Source organism: Eretmochelys imbricata, chromosome 2 (assembly GCF_965152235.1).
Source record: "Eretmochelys imbricata isolate rEreImb1 chromosome 2, rEreImb1.hap1, whole genome shotgun sequence".
Lineage (NCBI taxonomy): Eukaryota > Metazoa > Chordata > Testudines > Cheloniidae > Eretmochelys > Eretmochelys imbricata.
In genome coordinates, this window is record NC_135573.1 from 48,354,176 (window position 1) to 48,381,746 (window position 27,571).

The 27,571-nt window shown below is 39.4% G+C and overlaps 1 protein-coding gene across 3 annotated transcripts in view; it reads right to left on the minus strand.

The window, feature by feature from the left end:
* WWP1 (WW domain containing E3 ubiquitin protein ligase 1) overlaps positions 1-27,571 on the minus strand; it is a 171,134-nt gene that overhangs the window by 45,413 nt on the left and 98,150 nt on the right. For all 3 annotated transcript variants that reach the window (XM_077810058.1, XM_077810056.1, XM_077810057.1), the window contains 8 exons: positions 20,603-20,942; positions 16,849-16,944; positions 16,065-16,239; positions 3,915-3,969; positions 3,754-3,838; positions 3,514-3,642; positions 1,326-1,398; positions 371-442 (listed from right to left, as the gene is read on the minus strand). In XM_077810058.1, coding sequence (XP_077666184.1) covers positions 371-442; positions 1,326-1,398; positions 3,514-3,642; positions 3,754-3,838; positions 3,915-3,969; positions 16,065-16,239; positions 16,849-16,944; positions 20,603-20,942 — 1,025 coding nt within the window. The remainder of the gene's footprint in view (positions 1-370; positions 443-1,325; positions 1,399-3,513; positions 3,643-3,753; positions 3,839-3,914; positions 3,970-16,064; positions 16,240-16,848; positions 16,945-20,602; positions 20,943-27,571) is intronic.

Consider the following 27,571-nt stretch of genomic DNA (forward strand, 5'->3'; position numbering starts at 1 on the left):
AGCCCAAACTAATTGATATTTTTCCCTTTAATAATATTTTTCCTGATGCCTCTGAAGTGGTATTTTTGGTGGGATGAGAGGAAGCAGCTTTAGACTGGGAATATTTTTTATAACAGAAGACAGCATATTCATCTGTGAAGTATAGAATGCTATAGGTTAAGAATTGTAAATCCTAGTTAATGGTTTAATCTTTGAAGGGGAGAAGTTTAATGGTTTAATCTTTGAAGTAGTAGTTATGGTAGAACAATAGATTTTTAAAATCAAGGTTTTCCCTATTAACGATTGCATAGTCATATAAACTAGAGCAGCATATTGTAACACTGTCTTACTTCAATGTATGTATTTAATACAGCAGATATCATAGCCTTACTTGTTGGAAGGAATCCTCAAACAGTGTCTGTCTGGATACATTAATCTTTACATGGCTCGGCAATGCATTTGACTGTAAGCATAAAAACAATAACATATAAGTGGTAGCATACACTAAATGAACACTGTAATGAGGTCTACAAATCCCATATAGTAAAGACGGGGTTAAGCAGCTGTGCTGATCCTAGGTGGCCCCAATCCCTGCTACATTCACAAAGCATGCATGGATTGGAGGAGTCACTCAAAAGGAGACAAGACCAACTCATTAGGCATGCAAGCAGCAGAAGTGAACTGACCTATACTCAGAGCTCCTGGGAAGGAGCACTGTAGGAGCTCCTTCTGCCCGGGGCCAGGCTGCAGTCACTTTCCCAAACCCACAGAGAAGAGACTCAAGACACTCAGAAGGTCTGACATATCTTTGATTTCAATTATTTAATGTCTTTATTTTCTCCTTTGGGAAAGAGGGGACTGGTAGGAAATGATCCAGGGAGGTAGCAAACAGCACTTTAGTGTGGAGGATGTAGCTGCCTATCACTGGGCCCTGGATCAGAACCTGGTGGAAAGAGTGGTCTTCTGTTTCCCCCACCAGCTGCTAGAGAATACAGAAGGCAGAAAGCCTACTCCTGAGATAGGAAATCTAGCCGAGAGAGTGCCTTGAAGACAGAAGGATCAGACTCCGACATCTCTGTTCAGGAGAGGCCTAGACCCCCTCATCTAACCACCAGAGCCATCCGTTGCTGAACTCTTTATATATCCCAAAAGAGGTGGACATAAATGCATGACCTGGCCAGAGGGCCAAGTTATGTGAGGGTTGAAGCAACTGTCAACAAAGGGTGCCAGGAAAAATGAGCAGGCTATGCCCAAACCCAGCCACAAGGGGGCGTCTAAGTCAGTGAAACCCCAGCACAAACACAAATTCAAATTTTCAAAGATAGATTTAATTACTACTACAGTACCTGACACAAGTAACGGAAATGAGCAAGTTTCCACCTAAAGCTACGTTCATAAGCAATTTGTGGGCCTTTATTTCTGTAAAACAATATATTTGAAGTTTTAAATAAATACAACATATAACGAACAGTAAAATCAGCTCCCAGTATTTTAACCACTAGACCAACAGTTTGTGCATTTCAATAAAAAATCAATTCGAGCTCACAAGAAATGGCCACATAAAAAGACTAACATATACTCCAGTTTTATTTTCTGGCGTTGGTTCAAAATCTCCCAGCCAACTTTCAAATGTAACCTAATTTTTGTAACCTGTTAACTCCTTGAATTAATGAAAGACCACCTACAATGTCATCAGAAGTCAGTCTTAACTCTTTATGTAAATTGCTGTTCAGAGCACTATCAACATGTGGGCGTCTATATTCACTGACCTATAAAAAAGTATTCATTGATCTGTAAATTGTTTTGAAACACTGGGTATCAAGAGTTACTTTGTTTAGCTACCAATATATTTGATATAGCAATATTTTAAGCTAAAAGAATACTTTATTACCAGTGTTTGAATAGTCTTTATTTTCTTCAAACTTTGTATTAATAATTATGATCTAGCGAATATTCAAATTTTACTGCTCTTCCTCAATCTATTTCTACTGCATTTATAGACATGGTATATGAGCACTTGACAATAATTATATCAAATGAACAAAGTAGGGCTATCAAACAATTAAAAAAATTAATCGCAATTAATTGTGAGATTAAAAAAACAGACACGATTAATTGCAGTGTTAATTTAATCACTGTTAAACAATAGATACCATTTATTTAAATCTTTTTTGGATGTTTGTCTACATTCTCAAATATATTGATTTCAGTTACAACACAGAATACAAGGTGTACAGTGCTCAGTTTATATTATTTTTTATTACAAATATCTGCACTGTAAAAAAGATAAACAAAAGATATAGTATTTTTCATTTCACCTCATACAAGTACTGTATTGCAATCACTTTATCGTGAAAGTATAATTTACAAATGTAGACTTCAGACAGCATGGTCCATATCTCGTCCCTCTCAGATTTTGAAAGGCACTTCAGATTCTTAAACCTTGGGTTGAGTGCTGTACCTATCTTTAGAAATCTCCTATTGGTACCTTCTTTGCATTTTGTCAAATATGCAGTGAAAGTGTCCTTAAATCAAACAACATATGCTGGGTCATCATCCAAGACTGCTATAACATGACATATATGGCAGAATGCAGGTAAAACACAGCAGGAGACATACAATTCTCCCCCAAGGAGTTCAGTCACAAATTTAATTAATGCATTATTTTTGTAAGGAGCATCATCAGCATGAAAGCATGTCCTCTGGAATGGTGGTCAAAGCATGAAGGGGCTTACGAATGGTTAGCATACCTGGCACATAAATACCTTGCAACATCGGCTACATCAGTGCCATGCGAATACCTGTTCTCACTTTCAAGCGACAGTGTAAATAAGAAGCGAGCAGCATTATCTCCCATAAATGTAAAGAAACTTGTTTGTCTGAGCAATTGGCTGAAAAAAATAGGACTGAGTGGATTTGTAGGTTCTAAAGTTTCACATTGTTTTATTTTTGAGTGCAGTTACGTAAAAAAAAAAAAATTCTACATTTGTAAGTTGCACCCACATGATAAAGAGATTGTACTACAGTACTTGTACGAGGAGAATTGAAAAATACAATTTCTTTGTTTATATTTTTACAGTGTAAATATTTGTAATAAAAATAATATAAAGTGAGCACTGTACACTTTGTTTTCTGTGTTGTAACTGAAATAAATATCTTTGAAAAAGTAGACAAACATCCAAAATATTTATGAATTTAAATTGATATTTTGTTAAACAGTGTAATTAAAACAATTAATTGTGACAAATTTTTTTAATCTAGTTCATTTGTTTTGTGTTAATTGCTTGAGTTAACTGTGATTAATTGAGAGCCCTAGAACAAAGTTATATCACTGAACGTTTCAATGAGAAAGGTAAGGTTGGTAGTTACATCTCCAAAATAGAAAATACTTACAAGGCAGCAACTTGTACTGCACTTAATGTTGAGATCCCAGATAAAATATTAACTGTTCATTAATATGTGGAATACTATTCACTATTAAACAGTGAATAATCAACATCTTTTAAAAAAACAAACTATTAGCTGCACACTTACACAGAGGATTTTCCAGTACGAGGATCATTGAAGGTTGTTGTCCTTGTGTTATGATCAACAAAATATCTGACACCTTCTCTAGTGTATCTGATTTCCCAGCCCTCAGGAAGTGGGTCCTCATTTTGTAAACTGTAAAACAATTGAAAACAGTACACTTTTTTCACATGAAGAAACGTACAACAATGTTTAAGCATGATCATTTGATCTGCACACATCAATATAGACATTATATACACCAACCCTTGAGTTCGGGGGTCTTCCCACTGTGTTGTCTTGGTGTTGTGATTCACAAAGTACACCCTATCATTTGAATCCACTCTCCTTTCTGAAAAGAACAAAAATTATTAAAGAACAAATTTCAATTACAGTCACATTACTAAATTAATAGCTTATCATCTTACCCCAGCCTGGTGGTAAAGGCCCAAGTGGATCATTTTCTGCTGACAACATAGAAGCCTAGTTATAAAGAACAAACCAGACACACATTTATATTAAACAACAAATATAGATAAATAATTCTATCTAATGAAGGTACTTTTTAAAATACACAAGTTATGTGTTCTGTCAATTCTTATAAACAAGATCATGTCTTTTTCTATAAAGATAGTCTCCATCAAAGAATCTACATATGAATTGCTTAGACTGTCCTCTCCAGCATCCCTTGAACAATAGTTTTGCTAACAACAGTACGGGAAAATGTAAGGTATAGTAACATCTGAAAGATCTGCATCAAAAATACATTATCCTGATGACCAAGGAAAAATAAAAATTCAATACTAAGTATACAGTATTAGTTTTTTTACGTTACCCCTGGTAAGTAATACCATCTAACTAAACGAAGAATGAAGTATGTTATCAATCATTACAAAGTCCTTTTGATATTTTTCTCTTCATTGCCATTTGGATTTCAAAGCCATTTATCTTACTTGAAAGGACCTTTAAGCACATGAATAAACTCTTTAGACATACTAGTGTTTTAAAGTTAGTCAATCCTAAAATTTCTATACAACTGGCTTCAACCTTACATTTAAAACCATTAAATCAGGTACCATTTATGGCAAATGCATTTTTGATTGAGTTACTGATTCTTTATTTCGAGAATATGGTTCTTTGACGACACTATTTCAACACAAAATTTACATAGCTTAATAATTATATAATTTAGTGTTATGTTAAAGTAATATTGTAGTTTAGGCAAAACTAAAAAAAGTAAGGAGAATTTAAAGTTTGTGTCCTTAGATCTTTGTACTAAATTTATAGTTAGTCATTATAAAACATCTATAGTTTTCAACATCGTTTACACCCTCTTAGATTTAAGACATTCTGTCAGTTATCTTGCTTTAATTTATATCAAAGTAAAATGAAAGTTCCATGTATCCTAACATCTTCAAAGTATTGTAATTTGCACACTGGTCAGAGGGGAAATGAAAGAGCAATTAAAATCATTTTTAATATAGTCAACTGCTTCCTTTAAGGCTTTGTACTAGGGATACTAGGTGCTTCAAAATATTATTATTAATAGAGTCAATGGAGGCCCTAATCAGCATGCAAATACCAGTCATACTTAAAAGGGCTTTAAGGTTACCGTGTACTATACTACCATCTTGTCTTATAGAACCATTACAAAAATATAGAAGAAATACTGAAACAGTTGTTTGTGCAGTAGTGTCAAACCTCATAACAAGGCTCATAATAGAAATGTTCTCACAATCCTTTCTTAACAGAATATGTCTAATCTTTACAGAACTATCTTGGTGAGCTTACTGCTAAAAAGAAACAAAATTAAGTTGTGGGAAAATGCATCCTTTGAAGAATATAGTAATTTTTACCTTTAAATTTTGTTTCTAGGTCTTAAATATATCAATCTGAATTGATGGAGTTACCCACTTTATAGTCTGTAAACGGGAAAGCAGGGTTTGTGCCACCTTGGGTCATCATTACATATCCTTCCAACTGCTTGCCCATGTCACTCAGCTATAAATAAAAATGAGAGTGACACACCTTATGGTCACCTGTTTCTGAACTAAATACCAGGCCCCAACCCGTGCTATACACAGCCTTTTAAAATAGTTATTAAGCACAGTTCTCTTTCTTGTGGCTTGATCCATGTGCAAGCCAGTGGGAAGCACAAATGAGCTGAAGCATCCAAAAACATGTGGTTGAGTTTGGATGTGGTTGGGTGTGTGGAGCACATTTTGACACGGGATCCTCAAGATAGGATTTTTTTTATTTCCGCTGTACAAACGATGTAGTTTGCCTAGGTTTGGGGCCATTGGCAGAACCATTTTGTGAACACGTTCCTTCCCTGAAGAACTGGACAAACACCCATGTTTCATTAAAATGGTTACACTTACTCTATGCTAGCTACTATGCAGAGCTATACCAAGGTTGTAACAAAATTTGTAACAACACTGGCTGTTGTTACTAGGCATATTAGTAATTGCACTGGCTACTGTTACTAACTGTTTTAGATCTGGACTAGGTTGCAAACTTTAATAAATGGGTTTGAAAAATTAGATTAAACTCTCATATAGACAGGACCTAAAAGTGAAGAGAGGGCAATAGTCTCCAGACTGGTGGATCTGAGACTCTGAATCTTAATTCACAAGTGAAAAAAATTACTATTTCAGATCTTAAAATCCACCAATCCAGTCTGTATTCCAATCTGTTTGTATACACAATGAGATTTGTATACACAATGAGATTTTGAGGGATGGGAACCAATGTAGGAGTATCTACCACTTTATCTATCCAAAGGATCATATTAATGATAAAACTTCCCTACTAGTGCAAAGTATTGATACTAAGATCTCAAATCCACTTATTTTACAGATGGGGAAACCAAGACACAGAAATGTTAAAAATATTTTCCCACATTCACACAGTGAGCCAGAGGCAGAACAAGGACCAAAACATGTGAACCCTGACTCCTACTCTCTAACTGCTTACATATCTGGCTTCCAGACAACAAAATACTGCCTTTTCTGAGATGGACATACACAAAATGATAGTTGTGTTGCTAAAGCGTTAGCTTTCCTAGAATGACTTGAGGAGTTTTAAGTATCTTCCACCCCGACCATTAAAAATACAGCTCCTTCCTTATGATGACAGCCTTTCCCTTTTTCTGTTTAGGTGAGAGAACAAATGTAAATTTATGCCCTGGTAAGAACTGCTTGACTATTTAACAATTCTCTGAAGTAACAAGAGACTTTGCTTAATTACTTTATGATTTAGAGAACATGAGTAGTCACTTTATTTTTATTCCCAAAGTAAGTTCTTTCAGAAAGCATTAATCTAACAGAAACTGAATAAATTTAACTCTGGAGACAACTAATAACTAGAATTAGAATTGTTGACCAATATATCCTAAATGTAAAAGTGCTGAAAAGGATGAACAATACCCTAAGAACTGGATGTATGACTGGCATCAGTAAACTGAGAAAAGCCCTCAATTTCTTGGCTAAGATCACCTTAAGTTTCTGAATTTTGAGAAACACTGCTAATGTACTTATTATCTGGTGAAAACTGTATTTGCCACCAAGGTGTCACAAAAGATCTTATAAATGTAACTTCTGTGACCAAGAAAGGACAATCTTTAGTACAAAATCAAGTTGAGAATTTTTTAAAAACTGCAACACCGTGGCCACCAGGTCTTGAACAGAGGTAACTGTAACTATACATAGTAACAGGCTTCAGAGTAGCAGCCGTCTTAGTCTGTATTCGCAAAAAGAAAAGGAGGACTTGTGGCACCTTAGAGACTAACAAATTTATTTGAGCATAAGCTTTTGTGAGCTACAGCTCACTTCATCGGATGCTGTAGCTCACGAAAACTTATGCTCAAATAAATTTGTTAGTCTCTAAGGTGCCACAAGTCCTCCTTTTCTTTTTATATAATCACAATCATCCCGTCAGACAACAATGCCAGTAGGATGGTGAGAGTAAAGGAGAACAGTTGGCAACGGACATAAAACATGCCAAAAATTAGACATCAAAAGGTGATTGAGAGGTCCACAGAGTCTTCTGAATCAACAGATAGTAGAATCTAGGATTTATGGTTGATATACTTTATCAACAGAAAGAGGTGATTCTACAGATGAAAATGTTGAGCCAATTAAGGTATAAAACAAATTTGATCCGATTTAGCAACAAGCCTAAATCCTTTCAAATATTTAGATAAGACTTTCTGAATTGTTCTTACAGATACCAAGGGTTGAATTGTCTAAATCATGAAATATTCTTTGCAGGGACACTGTGACTCTTCACCTAGTCAAGTGCTGCTATTTTCATCCAGGGTTGTTGTTTTTTTACGAGTCATGTTAGAAACATGTTAGGTAACATGTTTTAGCAAACACATTGTTAAACATCACTTGGCACGCAGTACAGAGTAAGTATAGTGTTTAAAAATCCATTAGTTGGTCATTGTCAACCTAACACATTTTTAAATACAACAGTCTACTCTACATTGGGTGCAAAGTAGTGTAACTTGCATTTCTAACATGGCTCATTTTCCCAGTGTAGACAAACAGCAAGATGCACAGATACAGATTGAGATAGTTTTTCTATTTTCTGACTGCATCTTTGAGTGCACAATGTTGAAGTGAGCAAACTACATCTAATGAAGAACTGGATTGTCCAAGAACATTCAATGGCAGTTGAACTGTAAAACAGAAGTTAAATGGATTAAGAGGTATTCTGAAGATCAGTAAGACAAATATGCAAAAACAAACAAGAAATTCTTTAAGTATGTCAGAAGCAGGAAGCTGCAAAAGAATCAGTGGTTCTTTAGACTACAAAGGTATGAAGGGAACAATTAAGGAGAATAAAGAACACTGAAGAGAAGTGAAGCCCCTGATCCCGCAAAAGTGTGTTTAACTTTATAACATGAATGAAGTTAATGCAATTACTCACATGCATAAAAAATTAAGCACATGACCTTGCAGGATGAGGGCCTAAATGCATATGACCTTGCAGGATGAGGGCCTAAATGATTACTTTCCCTAGATTTCCTCTTTTTAGGTAATAAAGAGGAGACACGATCAGAGATTAAGATGTTTGTAAAAAGACATGCTGGAACAAACTGATGATACAAAATCACTACAGATCTCCAGACTGGATGGCATGTATGCAACCAAGATTTTTGAAGGAACATAAGAATGAAGTGTCTGAGCTGATAACAAAAACATGCAACCTCTCCTTAAAATCAGCTACAAACCTGGAGGAGCAAATATTGTAAATAGCTTTAAAAAGGCACTAAAGATGATCCTGGAAGTTACAAATTAGAGAGCTTTATTTCAGTTCAAGGCAAAATAGGTGAAATGATAAACAGAGCCTTAAAACATCTATGACACAGACAAACCAACATAGCTTGTGTAAAAGAAAACTGTGCATCTCCTGCCTGGGCTTCTAACTAACATATATAATTATGTATATATCATAATGTATATCATAGTTCTCCATTATCTACTATTTTGTTGAGTCTCAAACAATTAACAGACTGGGGAGGCTCAATTTTCTTTCACAGAAGCTGCATTGGATTGTCTTTTTTGTTATTTTTTATATAATTTTTTGTTACAGAGATGTTGTAATAATTCCAAAACCAACCACTACAAACGCAGCAAATTCAGTTAAGGTTACATTTAAAAGAAATCCAAACCTGTTAAGCTAAGAAATGCAGAGTTAAGGCACCTAAACCACCTTAACTCTGGTCTATACTAATGTTATGCAATAACCATATGGAAAAAAGAAAAGGAGTACTTGTGGCACCTTAGAGACTAACCAATTTATTTGAGCATAGTTCAATAAAATGCTCAAATAAATTGGTTAGTCTCTAAATGCTCAAATAAATTGGTTAGTCTCTAAGGTGCCACAAGTACTCCTTTTCTTTTTGCGAATACAGACTAACACGGCTGTTACTCTGAAAAAAATAACCATATGATTATGACTAACACATGTTAGTGTTAGTGGTCCCAGAATAGAGTAAACTGATTTTTTTTTTATGAGATCTATTTTTTCTTCTCATGGTATCACTACAGGGAGGAGTTAAAATTGTTTGGTTACCCTGACTGCACTTCTTATCTTAAGATGATGTCGTTTTGGCCACTCAGTCAACAGATAGGTTCTTTTACCACTAAGGGAGAGCTAATCCAATCCTTTGGGTAACAAAATCCACCATCAAACATCTCACTTCAGCTTTTCTATAATTTATCTGCAAATAGCTTCCTCTTCCTTTCAGAGGCAAACTCAGAGCACTAAATTGTTCTAATCTGTATGCAGATTAATTGTAGTTACTCTGTAATAGAAAAACATACAGCAGCGCTGTAGCTAACAAATGTGTGCTCCTTAATATTTTTTCTTGTTTTATTATCATTCTTCAATGTTTTTGTTTTACTATTAATGGGAACTGTAGCTAATGCCACTGAACTATCTACCAAACATGACAAATATATGGAAAGCAGTTGTAAAGAGAAGCAAGTAAGCCATCAAACACCCAATTTCTCTTTCCTTTTTGAATATTGGTGTCTGACTGACCGATCATAAAGTGGGTCACCAAATTAGGACTGGTGAATATAAGGTCAGAGAGGACACATTGTAACAGTTGTCTAATGCATTCTGAAAAGAAAAAAGTAAACATGTTTCAAGTTGGCCTGAAAATCAGTGATAATGGTAAAAGATATCATTAAAGCAAAGGCAGGCCATATTTTAGATGAAGGTGGTATAATTCCATGAACACAGAGCACAAATATTGTACTTTGATTAGTAAACAGAAAAGTGCAATTACGTATAATTATACTGTTTTCCTATTTCTGTTTTAAGAAATAATTGCACCTGTTATAAAAATTTGAAATACATTGTACTTACAACAGACAATCCTGCCAACTTAACATTTTCTACATTTCTCTTCTCTCTCTTTTTTTGAGCACTAAGATTAATGGCTTTCAAACAGTATCTTTGTTTCCTAAGAGTGCATCAGTATTTTTAATTATATACTACTTGAAATCATAATTATGCTGATCACATTTTGGTATTATAAACAATGATTTTTGCCTCAGATGAACCCCTAGAACCTATCAACTCTTAAGGATTCTGCATATAAGCAGACATCTTTAGCAATAAAGAATACAGAGCAAAAAGTGATAAATGAACATATTCGTTTGAAAATAGAATGTTTTTTCAAAGTGTCTCAAAGCATCAGCTGCTATTAGGATCACGAAGAGAAAAATTACTTGCTGTATATTTCTGCTTCTCTGATATATTGCAAGATTCTCATTCCTGAGACTCCACAGCTCTCATAGCACAAAACAAGCAGAACACCCCAAGTTCTTAAGATATTTTGGTACCTAAGTACATCCTTAGCATAGGAAAGTACCAGATCACTCCCTTAGAGATGACTGCACACCATTGCTGCACTTCAAGAAAGACTGAAAAAAGAATGGGGTCCTTTTCCTTAAAAGGGGGATGAGCAAAAGAGGACATGATAAAAAAATATACGAAATAAGGAATGGTTACTTACCTTATGCAGGAAATGGAATTCTTTTAGATGCATATTCCTCTGGGTGCTCTATTTCAAGGGAGCACGTGCCCCATGTGCCTTCAATTCGATTTTTTGGTAACAGTGCCCATATGGCCCACACAGGAGCCCTACACATCCTTATGCCCCGCACTGAGACTATATAGGGCTATATGGGCAAACCACCCTCAGTTCCTTCTCCACCGCATAGCCCCAGAGAGGAAATTCTGAAGAGGGGAAAGAGAGTGGGTAATGGAGTAGCCATAGGTGGACACATCTCAAAACTCCAGTTACTGCACAAGGTGAGTAACCTCTCATTCTTCAAGTAGTGTTTCACTGGGTACTCACTTCAGGTAATTACGAAGCATTATCCCCAGCTGGAAAGAGGATCTTCAGAGTCGAGTCAAAGACTAAAGACAAGACTGCATTTCTAAGGGCAGCATCCAATCTAGAAGACCGGACCACCGCAAGTTTGGACCAAGTTGGGAGTGGGGTGAGAAAACAAAAATTCTGTCCCTTTGGCTGGCACAAAGTAACACTTCTCCGTCCTCTTGTGGGTGGGAATGCAAGTGGACAGTTTGGCACACCCCTAACTGTCTCCAGTATGGCTTCATTAACAGGAACCAATTCAAGATACATCTGTAGGTGCTCAGTACCCATCAAGAGAGGAGACTTCAGCTCATCCAACACAAACAGGTCTCTGGAATATCTAAATTCCTATGGTATCTGATGAACTAATGGTACTGCAGGTAAGGCTCTACTTAGGTAGGTCTCTTGCAGTGGAATCTGATGGTACCAATGATGCTGACTGCTTCAAAATGATTGTTGGCTGAGGTGTATGGTTGGATTTTTGCAGTACTGAAGGAATCATAATGTTGGGTACCGAAAAAGGTGGTGGGAGGTCCATTGACACCTACCTGCTAGAAGTAGGCTGTTTCTCCCAGCTGCTCTGATCATGCTTTGATAGTACTGAAGCATGCTTCGGGTCATGGCCCGTAGAGGAGCTCAGAGTCTTAGGAGCATGGAGTCTTAACACTACCCAGACTGGTACCTGAGGGCTGGAACACTGTTAATCTTTCCAGAGATTGAGATCTTTTAGATGTAGGTTATTTATGAGAACTAGAACTCTTCTTAGAGAGCTTTCCCAGAACCTTCCAACTTCTTCCCTGAAGGTTTGGGTGACTGCAATGCCAAGGCAGACCGAGCATCGTTCTCAATCAGAGACTGATATATGGCAGTGGGTTGGGAGGGGAGAGCCACCTGACCTGAATCTGAGGCCAGGAAAAGAGATCATTTCATCACAGGAGTTTGAGCTTACTTGCCTGGGATAGAATTTTGGGTTTGATTTTTGATTCTCTTATATCCTTACTAATATATGTGAACAAAGACACTGTGTGTTGCTTCTGCCCAACCAGACGGGTTTGTCAGTATAATGAGAAAAGATAGGAATAGAGCTAAAGTATTACTGTGTATGGAGGGAGTGTAATATATGAGCATACACTGGAAGGCTGCCTGGCTCCTTTCTAGCCAAGGTCAAGCAACCACTAAGGAGGGACAATGTGGGGAAGGTATAAGAAACAGTACAAGCCAAAGAAATGCCCGTCTCTCACCCAAACACAACATCACTCCTTACCCGCCCATGGGATACAAAAGAGGCAGTACAAAGCCCTCAGCCTCATGACCCTCCAAAACGGAACATGACCATAAATTGTAAGGGGTGGGACCAAGGGCGTGCACTACAGCATAATTATGCCTGCTAAGAACGAGGAGTGGGGAACGGAACACTGGGAAAAGGCTCTGTGGTGTCAGAGCTATGGATATACTTGCCTGAAACTAACCCCAATAAACATTACATTGCCTGCACTTTGGACTTCTGGTACTCTGCTTTCTGTCTGGGTGACAAGAACGATGGGAAGCAGTGAAGGGAAAAGTCCTTAACACCTGTCTCACCACATAAAAACAAGTTTGATCCTCTATGGGAATACCCATGTTAACCAATGGCCTTAGAATATTCCAGTCAATATCTGAGTTAGCAGGAACTACAGGTTCCTTAAAGAAAAACTGGACATTTGGTTCTCACAAAGGGACTTATGCTACTAAGCCAGAGCGCCCTTGGGACCAACCTTCAATGTGAAAGCAAGGTTTAAGTACAACGTTCCTTTCCCTACACCACAGGTAGGGCCCAGAGGATGGGACTCAGGTACAAAGAACACAGGATGACTGTCAAATCTTTCACTTTCTCTCAAGAGGCCTCCATCTCTTCCTGAAAAAGGTTATTCTTCTGTAGAGTACGTGCTCAAGTTCTTCTTTTTAACATTCTGTCAGAAGCTAGAGGCCTGCAGACAAGCTCTGCTCTTACCACTATCTCTCCTGCATCAAAGGCCACGTACACCTAATGCTGGGACAGGCCCACACACCTTTCCTCTGCTCATTTAAGTTCATGATACTTGTCATGAGGAAGGAATCTGACGAGACCAAAGGCCTATTTTCCCTAAGGCTATACCTGCTCTTTGACCGGGCAGGTCACCACATTAATGGCTCCAGCCATTGACTGGTAACCTCTTAGTACAAATGAATTCTAGCATCAGAGTTCAAGTTCTGGGGCACAATACTGTATGTTTCCTTAGTCTTCCCTCTGGCCACATCCAAAGCTAGCATGACCACCAAGCTCATAACAACATAAGAGCGGCCATACTGGGTCAGACCAAAGGTCTATCAAGCCCAGTACCCTGTCCTCTGACAGTGGCCAATGGCAGATGCCCCAAAGGGAATGATCCGACAGGTTATCATCAAGTGATCCATGCCCTGTCACCCAATCCCAGCTTCTGGCAAACAGAGGCTAGGGACACCATTCCTGCCCATCCTGGCTAATAGCCATTGATGGACCTATCATCCATAAATCTATCTAGCTCCCTTTTGAACCCCACGGTTCACATGGGAAAATAGTGGATGACCTTGAAAAGAACGAAACTTTTCCTGAAAAATCTCAGAGACAGGACAGATGAGGTGTCCTGATATATCTTCACGAAATGGTCTGAAATAGGGTGCAATGGTGCAGAAACCTTCTGAGAGTAATTGTGATCTGTGTAGATTGCTGGAGTGACACTATTTCAAAATCTGCCAATTTAGTCAGCTTTTAAAGAAATTAGGGGGAAACAGAAATATATTAGGCATCAGAAGTTTTATCCCAGTCCAAACAACAGCCATCTCCCTGATCATCACCTTGCATCCATTCAGGTGACAATTGATTAGAGTGCCAGAAGCTTCAAGACAGTGTCTCAGAAGGTGTCAGCCCTGGTTGCACTAAGAACTTAGGCACAAGATACCAGGAATACCAGCACCAGGGCCAATGCTTTGTACATCAACAGAGCAAAACGCACTCCAACTGTGTTGAGAAGTCTGATAAGTGTCAAAGATGATACTGCATCCCTCAAGACAGTCTTGGAGATAACCTGGGGCAACTTGGCAAGGTTCCTGAATACACATTGCAGAGAGTCACACTGGTTCTGTCTCCTAATCCTGAAAGCTAAACAGAGCAAAAAAACAGAGGCTTTGATGCAGAGCAGCCAGGAGTCAAGGGCGTCACCAGAGATGCATCTTTTTATGCCTATTCCTGACTCTTCTTATGTGGTGCCTCATCAGGCAAACTGGGGCTGAGTACAGTCAACTTTAAGTGCATAGTTGAATCCTCTGTTTCAGACAGGATGCTTTGGTGATGAAAGCTAACCCAGTGAGTTCAGAGCAAAGCTGTACTAATGCAGGAAGTGTCAACCCTGAATCCCAGTGCTCAGAGGCTGAAATTGGCTCAGACTTACACTTCAATGATTTCTCCTTTGAAGCATCCAGTGCATCCTCATACAGAGACAATGTGTAAGGCTTGATGGTGTGGGGACAATATTTAAATGTTGGTGGTGGGGGCAATGTGATCATCTCACGTGTTGCCTCTGAGCTGAAGAGCAGCAGCAGAGTCTTGAGCACCAAGGCAGCAGTGAGCGAGTGCCTCGGGGAGCATCTCATGGCAGCCGGGCCCCACAGGCAGGGACCTACTCTAGGGGGTGTTGCCAGCCAGCGCCGGGCTCCTTTGGGGATGAGGCACGAGCATGTCAGGGGCGCGGCTCGGACCTGTGTCGCCCACACTGCCTAGGGAACACCCAGCCATGCACCCCACAATTTGAAAACCTCTGTGGTAAATGGAAGGCAGAAATTTGGGGAGGTACATGACCCTGTGTCCCCACCACCACACACACACACACACACCCCGCCTCTGGCCTCATACCAACCTTATGAGGGTCTCCAAAAGGGGTCCCTCAGTAAGAGTCTGGACATGATCCCTGTAATATTTGACTGCTTAGGTGGTATACGTAGACAGTTTAACACTCCTGCACACTATTCTTGACTCCCAATTAGAGGATACAGTGAATCTGTTCATTAATGTCTTTCCCCATCTCAGAACTGGTGTTTCTTGAAGCTGATCAGCTATAAAATTGAAGGAATGAATGACAACCTGAGAGAAAACACAGAAACCATGCAAGAAGTTTCACAGTTGAACAAAAGCAGATACTTCAAAACAGGCCCCAAAGTAAGAAAGCCGAACTACCAAAATGTTGACGAAAAGCTGAGTGATTAAAAGAAAATCAAGAGCACCTAAGTACCAAACCAACACCCTAAGACAATTGTGCCAAAGAACTCAATGCTCAAAGAAGAGGCTGAGCTGCAGAACTGAAGTTTCCCCTAAGGTCAGAAGGTGTACACTTGTACCAGTTACTATTGCCCTTAGGGAACGAAAACCTTAAGTACTTGGGAAGTAGACTGGTCTTGAGCTGGAGAGTGGAGACCCAGCAGTGAGAATCCTGCACCGGTAGTAGCTTTAGAAGTAAAGGTTCTAAAATAGAATCCATTATTCAAGTTAGTGATGCTAACCAACTTTCTAGATGAACATCTCACAATATATACAGTTGTGTAATTTTGAAGCCACTGGGGAACAGTAAAGTTAAAAATATCTGAAAAAATATTTCTTAACATTTCATAGCTTGCTAAAAGTTACCGAATAGAGGTATCGTTGGTTAAATTGTTGCATAGCTCCCTGTAGTTGGTTACGTTGAGACTGCCACTGCTCGAAGTTCCTGACCGATTCCATGGTTGGTCGCTGCCATGTTGTTGTTCTCGTGTTATGATCCACATAGTAAACTCTTCCACGATCATCAACCCTTCTTTCCCAGCTAACAAACAAAAATACTAATGTTAAGAGCTATATAATTTTCAGTAAAAAGTACAAAACTAATTTTCTGTGGTACACTAAATTCTTAGCTAACGTTTCAGTTCCAACATAGAGATGAGAGATAGGCAGAAATTTTAATTTCTGCTGTATATAACACAGTGGTGTTCTGTTTCTGAGACTTTATGTAAATTTCTAGAAACAACTATTAGCCTTCCAAAGGAAACAGTCTCAACTATTCTTCTGCACAGCTAGACCAAAAAGGTCATAAAATAAGTACCCTTAAAATTTAAACATTAAATAAAAGGATAAATAATTCAACGTTATTAGCAGCAAAAGATAAGCACAGGCAATAGATGTAACACTAACATTCACATAAAAGTAGCTATGATGATCCTGATCATTATCTGGTAAAGATTTATGCTGTTTTATTTTGTTTTGGGGAAAGAGGGGTGTTGCAATATATGTGTGGTATTGCTTTTATGAACTTCTGATTTCAAAAAATACTACTTGTATAATTATACTTTTTTCATGTAATAACAAAATGTAATAAAAATACTTTTTGGTACTAACGTAAGTAAAACATTCACAGTAGTATATAAACTTTCATTACCCTGGCGGTAAAGGCTGTGGTCTTTCCCATGTCGTAGTTCGTGTGTTGTGATCAACATAATAGGTTCTACCATGAGGATCCTTTCTCTGTTCCCATCTTAAACAAAAGACATGTCTTTAAACAACACGAAAACGTTGCCTTCTGATTAAATTTTCAGACAAGCAAAAAAAAAAAAAATGTCTGGTAGTGAACAAATGGGTTATCCAATCCTAGTCCTTACTCTAAAGGCTAAGGGTCACATTTGCCCACTCAGAAAAGGCTTGTGTGCCACATTATGTCCTATCTTACGTTAATTCTTTTTACCCTCTACTCCTAGGTGGATTCTGCACCAAAAAGTTAAAAATTATGCAAATTGCTGCATATTTTATTTGTCAAAATAATACAATATAATCGCACCACTTACAATTGTTTTGATAATTTATTTAAACTACAATACAGAAAAAAGTCACAATAACTATTCAGCGTTTCTTAAACACATGGTAACTAATACCCTGCATTCCAGTTATAATCCTGGATTTTAATTTAAATTACATTACAGAACACCAAACAGCGCATGCGTGCACACACACAAAAGTAGAATGTCATTTTAAATTGCTCAGACTTTCACACATGAAAGTCATACAGTTTTGCTAATTATTGTCCTGGACCTGGCTGGGTACTTTGGGAAGTACTTGCTTCTCATTGTCCTGACATTTTATTGATCTTGTAGGTTTTTGTAGAGTCCAGACACATGGATTGTGTGGAAGGTTGGTTTTGTATGAGAGAGTCTCCAGTTTTGAGAGCTCATTCTTGATCTTCTCCTGTTTGCTGTACCTGCTACCCAAGATCCATAAACCTGGAAATCCTGGACGCCCCATCATCTCAGACATTGTCACTCTTACAGCAGGATTATCTGGCTATTCAGACTCTTTCCTCAGACCCTACACTACCAGAAATCCTAGCTATCTTCGAGACACCACCGACTTCCTGAGGACACTACAATGCACTGATGATCTTGAAAACACCATCCTGGCCACCATGGATGTAGAAGCTCTTTACACCAATATTCTAAAGAATACTGGCCATACTTACAAAATGTGAGGCTGCATCCTAGAAAGCAGTGACTCTGAAAAGGATTAAGGGGTCATAGTGGACAAACATCATGATGTTGTGGCAAAAAAGACTAATGTGATCCCTGGTTGTAAAAACAGGGGCTTAGCACAAGTAGGAGTAGAGAGACTATTTTACTTCTGTAAATGGCATTGGTGAGACCGATACTAGAACACTGCATTCAGTACTGGTGAGCATTTTAAAAATTATACTGAAAAAAATGGAGAGGGTGCTATAAAGAGCCATAAAAGTGATTTGAGGGCTGGATAAAATGCCTTACAGTGAGAGACCTAAAGAGTAAAATCTGTTTAGATTATCAAAAAAGAAACTGAGAGGCGACTTGATTACAGTATATAAGTACATTCACAGGGAGAAAATACCAGGTACCAAAAGGCTCTTTAGCTGAGAAAGATGTAAGAACCACCAATGACTGGAAGCTAAAGTCAGATAAATAAGGCACAAATTTTAACAGTGAAGGTTGATTAACCATTGCAACTAACTAACAATCCAAGCGTTGGATTCGTCAACTCTTGAAGTCTTCAGATCAACACTAGATACTTTTTTGGAAGGCATGCTTTAGTCAACACACAAACTATTAGACTCAATACAGGGCTAACTGGGTGGAATTTAAGGGCCTGTAGTATAAAGGGATCAGATTAGATAATCTCATGGTCTCTTCTGGCCTTAAAATCTATTTATGGAATTCTCACCTCCAACCAGCAGTAGCTAGCATTTAGGCCACTTCAAAACCAATACTAATGCCTTTGTAGAGCAGTGGCTGCAGTTATCCTCTTTCTCCCCACCCCACACACACAGAGTGTTTTGGGGCCAGTGGATATGACCAGTGCATTGATCCCCTGGACACATCCCTACCGTTCCACCAGCTCACACAACCCTTCTTTCTCCTACCGCTAGTGTGCAAAGCTTCAGTGGAGTTCGATCCCCCTAAACAGGGTCATCCCCAAAACTGTGGCAGTAGTCATACTGCTAGAGAAAGAGCATGAGAATGACTCTGTAGCCTTGTGGTTAGGGTTCTCACCTAAGGTGTGGGAAATGCAAGTTCAAGTCCGTGCTCCAATGACTATTTATTTATAAAATGTGGAACAACTCCAACAGGACAGACTGAAAAAGACCACAACAGAGCATCCCATCCCATCACTCAGCCCAGTAGCTAGGTTTCAGAGTAGCAGCCGTGTTAGTCTGTATCCGCAAAAAGAACAGGAGTACTTGTGGCACCTTAGAGACTAACAAATTTATTAGAGCATAAGCTTTCATGGGCTACAGCCCACTTCATCGGATGCCTCTAAGGTCCCAGTAGCTAGGACACTATCCTGTAATGTGAGAGACTCACGTTCAAACCCTCTCTCTAGCATTCCATGAGAGTACTCTAACTACTGGGCTAAAGGTTATAAAAGGGAGATCCCCCTCATACCCACTGGCATTTCATGAATCTAGCCCATTGATATTCTGAAAATTGAAACTCAAACTTAAACTAACTCATTTCTCCACATTAAAAAAAGAGTCTAGAGGACCAAGCTGTGGCCATGTTTTTTTAGCCACAGCATTAGAAGTTTTATGTTAACATATATTAAGAAGCGTGGCAGAGGTTCAATTCAGGAGTACAGGAAGGATGTCTTTGAGCACCCAAACCCCTGGGATTTGATGTGCCACCTGTTTCATGTAAAAGTGAAAAAGCGTTAGCTGGAGATGGGGCTTTCAATGGAAGCACCCCCGTCCCAGTGGAAGCATTGTGCAAAGAGGAGCAAGTAGTCCCTCTGTAGCTTACTAAAGCACCAAACACAGGAAGCAGGGGATAAGGTAGCAATGAAACTGGCTAAGCGCAAGGGACAGAGTGTCCTTGTAAGTACAAGTCTAAGTTCCACTGAAGCAGTGATCAATAGATCAGGCAACAGTAAATAAACATTGCCACTGAAGTAATGTTTTCCACTCAAGGAGACAACATATTTCCAAAAAAGTTAAAAATTCCAGTCAACCTATGTTTTAGTATACCCTTAAAATGTGCTTCAGTTTCTGTTAACTTCAGTAAGCACCTCTCAATTCTAGTTTGCAAAGTCATGTGACAGCTAATAGGACAGCTTCAGTGTTAATGCAGTAGTTGCAAGCACCATGACTACCTTGGAATTTTATAATTTCTATCCTTTTTACACACACATGCACACCCTTTACAATTTCATTTGTATTCAGAACATTTTTGGGACACAACTCCAGATACCCCTGTTAGTGTCAAAGTATTTTCAATACATTTTTACTGCATTCTTCTCCCCCACACAAACACTATTTTTGATCCCTACATATGTAACAAGCTTCAAAAGTAGATGAGCAAGGAACTATGCCCCAAGTATGGAATAAGTTTAAATATCTCAAATGAAGATTCTTTTTGCCCAGAATGTCTTGAGGCTCTTCTATAAGGTCATATCACTGTCTCAGCAAACAAGCAGCCTGTTATTAGTTTCTGGCACCAAAAGCTTCCACCCAGTTAGGACTGCAATACTGCAAAACTATCTTAGATCAAATAACTATGTCTCAGCCAACTGGACTGTATTTGGCAATCCAGAGCCATAATAAAATCTCTGTGTCTATATATAAATGTGTTCAGGCCAGACAGGATTAGAACATATTATTAATTAAAACCAAGCCCACATACCCTGGTGGCAAAGGTTCTGTACTGGTACTACCAGGCTGCTGTCTCACAGGTTCCCCAGATGCACTTGAAGATTCCCTTGGTTTTGCTGCTTCTGCAGTGGTGCTGCTTCTGGTATTAGAGGATGCAGGGTCTGTGGTAGTTACAGCTTCAAGTCCAGCAGACACAATGGGGACTGTAGAAGATGTGCTGTTTTCAGAATAACTAACTGTTTCCGTTGTTGATAGAGGTTCTGTAATTGTGTTAGTGCAATCTGTAGACATGGGGGTTTCTACAGAACCCATAAAAGCTTCAGAGGCAGAATTATCAGCTTCCGGTGCAGTTGACGATGACTCACCATTAACTGGGAAGCACAAAGTAAGAACATTTTATACAACAGATAGCTTTTTGATACAATTTATTTTTTAAATGATAAACATGAAGTAAATTTCATCCACTGAAAGAAGATATACTTTTTAAGATTACACCTTCTAGATTCTAATGAGCTATGTTCCATGTTGCCGAAGACTTACAAGTAAAATGGCACAAGAGGCAGCTTCTTCAATTAAGGCTGTGCTTCCCCTACCTCTATTACAGACCTTTAGCCAATCTCCAATCCATTGTGAACATAAGATAATTTACTTAAACTCTAGTTTATATATGTAAATAAACGAAGGGTGGGTACTTGCAACCAGAGTTCAAGATGACTCTGTATATTCACAATATGGGTAACGCGCCAACGAGTGAAGCATAATGGTGGAACATTCTCCAACCAGTACCTGTTGGAGTGAGTGCATGTGTATCCTCTACTCCTTCCCTCAGTGTCTTTAAATGTTCTGATGGCAAGGCTATATAAGGAGGCATTGTGCACCCTACCACCTCAGTTTCTTCCAACTGCTGACCAGGAGAAAGCAAAATAGGAATGAGGAAGAAGGGACGGTGAGCAGGAAGTGTGAATGTGCAGAGTCATCTGAAAGAAATAACGGTTACCTACCTTTTGTAACTGTTGTTCTTTGAGATGTGTTGCTCATGTCCATTCCAAGTAAGATGTGTGGGCACGCCGGACTTGGAACGGATATGAGCAAGCACTCGAAGAACAACTCTGGTTAGAAGTAACCTTCATTTCTTCTTTGAGTGACTCTACATATTCCCACTTAGGAACAGTTTCGTAAGGAGTGCTGAAAAACTCAGGAGGAGGGAACAGACTTGAGCAGGGGGTTGGACTAGATGACCTCCTGAGGTCTCTTCCAACCCTAATCTTCTATGATTATTAAAAACAATTGAAGCGCTACTCCACCAAATCTAGCATCCACTCTTGAAGCCAAATCCAAAGCATAATGTTTAGTAAACATAAAGTGACTTCCAAGTAGCAGCCTTACAGATTTCCCCAACAGGAACATGTTTAAGACAAGCAAAAGATCCTGCCACGGCCCTTGTTGAATGAGATGTCACAACTTTAGGCACAGTGACTACTGCTAACTTGTGGCATTCAAGGAAACACTGTTTTACCCAACTGGAAATCTGTATTTTAGCATATAAATTATAACCCATATGATTCTTAGTAGAATAAACAAATAACCAGAAGACCTCCTAAAATCTTTAGTTCTATTTAAACAACATGCTAATACCCTTCTAGCATCTGAAGTACATAAAGCAGATTGCCCTTTATTAAAACATGGCTTTTGGAAAAAGCAGTGGCAAATTAATTGTATGTTGTGAAACTCTGATAATATTATTGGTAAAAACGTGGGATCAGGTCTAAGACCACCATGTCTTTTTGAAAAATAGTAAATGGAGGGTTTGTCATCAAGGTGTGTAACTTGCTCACCCTTCTCCCCAATGTGATAACAACAATAAACTAATAATAGATAAATAAAGGACACTCACCAAGGAATCAAAGGACAGCATTGTGAGCCTAGCCTCCACAATTCCCTCGCTTTCAATTATGGACTGGTTCCTAACCCTTAGTTTAAAAGATGCATATTTCCATATTTTTATCTGGCCAAATCATCAGAAGCACCTCCACATAGTGGCAGCACGAAGATATTATCAGTACAAGGTCTTGCCATTTGGCCTTTCTACAGAGCCAAGTGTTTTTACGAAGTGCCGTCCTGCAGTAGTGAGACAACTTAGAAGACAGGGTATTTTTGTTTATACATACTTAGACACTGACTGCTGAAGCCTTATTCACAAGAAGTTCTGCTAGATTGTACAGATTTAGGATTGCTTCTGAATATCACATTCAACAAAAAGTGTCCTCTCTTCAGTTCAGGAGCAGGAAACGACAGCCCCCCAGTACAGTCCAGCTTTTACCTCAAAGGGACTTGTCATTTCAGAAAATGTTCGGATCACTGTTTTAAATTCTCAGACACAACATATTTCCTCAGCACTGGTATGAGCATCCTTCCGGCCACTTAACTATATGTCTTTTCTAAATCTACAAAAACTCAGAAACTATCCTGTTAATACTCTAGCCACAAGGGCCACATGAGGACTAGTAGATTGACCTGAGGGCCGCATCACTGACCCCCACCCCCGCTGCCCCGGCCCCACCCCCACTCCCCCCCTTCCATGAGGCCCTACCCCTGCCCCACCTCTTCCCACCCCTTCCCTGCCCTCATTCCAACCCCTTCCCCAAAATCCCCAACTCATCTCCGCCTCCTCCCTGCCCCCAAGGGGTACAGGAGGGGTGCAGGGTGCTCAGGGCAAGGGTTTGGGGTGCAGGAGTGCGGGATGCAGCAGGGGGCTCAGGAGGGGTGCGGTGGGGTTCAGCAGGGGGCTCAGGGCAGGGGGTTGAGGTGCAGGAGGGGTGCAGCATGGGGCTCAAGGCAGGGGGGTCTGGGTGCCGGGTGCAGCGGGTCGAGGTGCAGGAGGGGTGTGGGGTGCAGCAGGGGGTTGAGGTGCAGGAGGGGTGTGGCGGGGGCTCAGGGCAGGGGGTCCAGGTGAAGGAGGGGTGCGGCGGGGGGTCCAGGTGAAGGAGGGGTGCGGCGGGGGCTCAGGGCAGGGGGTCCAGGTGAAGGAGGGGTGCGGCGGGGGGTCCAGGTGAAGGAGGGGTGCGGCGGGGGCTCAGGGCAGGGGGTCCAGGTGAAGGAGGACCAGTCGAGTTGTAGGAGCAGGATTTTATAATTCTACTATAAGAATTGATGTAAACTTTGATTTCATTCTGCCAGCCACCCTTTTTGAATAACAGAAATGACTGTCTGAGCCTGGGATCCTGTTTCCCATATGTATTACAATTAGGACCTGTTATAAAGTTTAGTTAGTAAAAGACCGGATTTTGTATTGTGTCTATGATAAATAGATTAGAGAAATGTTGAGGGACTAAAGTCCCGATGTGAATTTTTTTAGGTGTTATAAGATTTAGCAAGACTTAATTTACAATGTATTCTGTATACCTTTGAAGGTTTCTGTGAGAGACCGTTTGTGTGAATGAGGAATGCATGCATCAGGAAAAGATAAGGTGTGAAAGCCATCACAAATGTTCAGATGGTCAAGAAAAAGTGAGAGACTTGGAAACACCAGGAGACAATCAGAAAATATCCTTTGTATCCAAGGCTAAACATGTTAGCAGCATTGATGACCTCAGAGGAGAAGCAGGCACCCCTGAAGGCGGGACAACAAATAGGATATAACGATGGAAAGCCCAACAATAACCATCAAATGATAACAGCAGAAAACCCCAAGATTAACACTACTTAAGGACTAATGATTACAGGATGACACTGCAAAATGCATGGACTCAAATGGGAATTTACAACTATAAAGATGGGGTGTTTTGCCATGGAACTCTGGGTTCAGCACTGCAAAGCCTCACAGCATCGGATCGTGACCGACAGAGCCTAGCTCCTCACTCGTGCTCAATCTAACTGGCCATTAGATTAACTTCAGCTACAACAGATTGGTAACTATAAAGACCACCTGCAGGACTTGTGTGTATGTTGTGTGACTGAAAAGCATATGCTAACTGCTGTATTTTCAATAAATATGGCTTATTTGCCTTCTCTCTTATAAAAGATCCCGTGTGCTTTGTATAGTGGGGCAAGTGATGGAGTGGGCCTGGATGATAAGTGGGTGGGCCACGGCCCACCCGTGGCTACGCCCCTGGTGCAGCATTTATCAAGAGAGCATCACAGTGTTTGAAGAGTAAAATTTTAATCGCCATTTTTCAACGTAACATCCTAATTATGGCAGCAATTTAACAACTGAGGAAATGGCAAGAAACGCTGAGAAATTCACCACAAACTTAAAAGCTCAGCAAAATATTTATGTACGACAATCTACAGTTCCGGAAGCCACTACAAAAGCAAGTTATGTTCTAGCATTTAAAATCGCTAAACAAAATAAGCCTTTTGCTGAAGGGGAGTTTTTGAAAGAATGCATGGTTGATGTTGCTGGCATGCTGTGCCCGGAATACCGAAACAAAATTGAGAACATTAGTTTGTCATGAAGAACAGTTACTCATCGAGTAGAAGTGATTCATGAACATTTAGCTTCTGCGTTGAACAAGAAAGCACAGGGCTTTATGTTGTTTTCAGTAGCTCTCGATGACAGCATTAACATTAAGGTCACAGCACAGTTATTGATTTTTGTCAGAGGAATTGAGGACAAATTTGAAACCACAGAGGAATTTTTATCAATGGAATCAATCAAATGCACAACTAAGGGATTGGATTTATACGACACAGTGTCTGGCTGCCTTGAACAGCTGAAGCTCCCCTGGAGTAAACTGGCAAACGTAACCAAAGATGGATCTCCAAATTTAACTGGGAAAAACGTAGGACTTTTAAAAAGAATTCAGGACAAAGTAAAAAGACGATGTTGATAAAGAGGTGATTTTTCTGCATTGTATCATACATCAGGAGGCCCTCTGCAAAAATGTCCTGGACATCGATCCTGTTGTTCGCACTGTAGTGAAAATAGTGAACTACATAAGAGAGAGGGGTCTTAATCATTGGCCATTCATTTCTCTTCTTGAAGACACTGTTGCTGAACACCAGGACTTAATCATACAAATATCTGCTGACTCAGCTTAGGAAAGGTATTGCAATGAGTGTGGGAGTTCAGAGATGAAATTTGCACTTTTCTGGAGATGCAGGAGAAAGAAAATGATTTCCCTGAATTAAAGAATTCAAACTGTGCGAGTGACCTCGCTTTTGGTGCGGATATGTTGGCACATTTAAATGAACTTAATGTGAAGCTGCAAGGAAAGAATGTGTTTGTACACTAATTGTATTCTAGTGTGACAACTTCCGAAGTCAAGTTAGTCTTGTTTTCAAAGTGTTTGCTCATTTTCCAATACTGAAATACCTGAAAGTGTCACCAGAGCATAGAGAAAAGTACAGCAAAATTTTGAGTGACTTGCAGGGAGAATTTTCTCACCAATTCTTTAACTGAGAAGATAGAGAAGACACTGGAGCTGGCGTCATGCCCACTGTCATTTGACTACGAGAAAGCCCCACAAGAATTACAACTGATCAATTACACTGATCTCCAGTGCAATTCCACCTTGAAGTAAAAGTACAATTCAGAAAAACTGGACAAGTTTTATGCCTCCTTGAGTGAAACAAAGTCCCAAATATCTGTAAGGTGGCACAGAAAATCCTGGTTTTGTTCAGCTCCACCTATGTGTGTGAACAAACTTTTTCCCTACTGAATTACAACAAATCTCGCTACAGATCCCAGTTAACTGACCAGCATCTCAGCTCAGTATTGTGGATTTCCACAATGAGAATGACATCAGACTTTGATGCCATTGTAAAGAAGGGTGAGCAGCTGTATTGTTCACATTAATCAAAGAAGGAGTGGAAAGGGGGTAAGTTTGGTTTAATTATTGTAATACATTGTTATGATGGAATATTTATACCATAAAATAGTAAGTAAGGTTTTATGTTTATTTCCACTAAACTGTATCTTTATGAAATAAAATTTTATTTTAATAAGTCTTCTTCAGAGTTAAATTGTTTAACAACAACATTGCTTAATTGGTGTGGATATGTTGGCACATGTTGCTACTTTGAAGCTAAAATAGTTTGAATATATTTTGGTTATTGCCACGGTCAAATGGAGAAACACTGATGATTCAACAAAGCTAATTACAGATCGTAAAGAAGTCAGCAATAAACATGAAAACTACCAGACTTTTATGTAGTGCAGTACACTGAAAAGTTTTAGCTAACATACAATTTGTGTTCAAACAGGAGCAAAATTGTGTGGTAAAATCAGCAAACAGCTCGGTAATGTATTTTTCTAACAGCGTATTGTTCAACAGAATTATTTTAATTGTGCTGATTCTGAAACACACTTGTGTTGTTCCTGTTTGAACATGAATTGTTAATTTTGTGAGCATTCATGGCCTGCCATACAATTTCCACCCAGATGTTGCCCTCAGGCCAAAAAGTTTGCCCACCCCTGCTATAGGATGAGGAAGCACAAACTGTCCAAAAGACTGAGGACAGTCAAATTTAAGTAGCATAAATCTGGACAATTCAGGTCTTTCGACTCCTCCTCTAACCTTGTCTAACTGTGGATCCAACCCTGGATCGGCTATGGATCTCACCAGAGGATGTTGAGACAAGAAAGGTAAGAAGGATCTGCCTGGAAGTCCTGTTGGAGTCTTAGGAAGAGGGGGTAAAGATGGATCTGGAAAAAGACTCACAATATCTTCTATTCTACTCCTCTTTCTAGGTGAAAGGGATTTAAAACTCTGAACAGATGAAATCTTTCTCTTCCTCTCCCCCAATGATCTCTCACTTAGGTCTGATGATCAGATGCTGAACAGTGAACATCTGCCATGACAGTAATGGTCTTCAGATTAAACATCAGCATTGGAATAGGAATGGGCAATAGTGGCAGTTTTATAGGCTTAGGCATCACTGGATCCAGAGAGAGGTTCAATTCCATAACCCTTGAACATGGAGTCTAATGCAGAGCTGACTAAGGTCTGCAGACGCCATATCCTAATCAGACAGATACATTAAATCGGACGCACAGGAT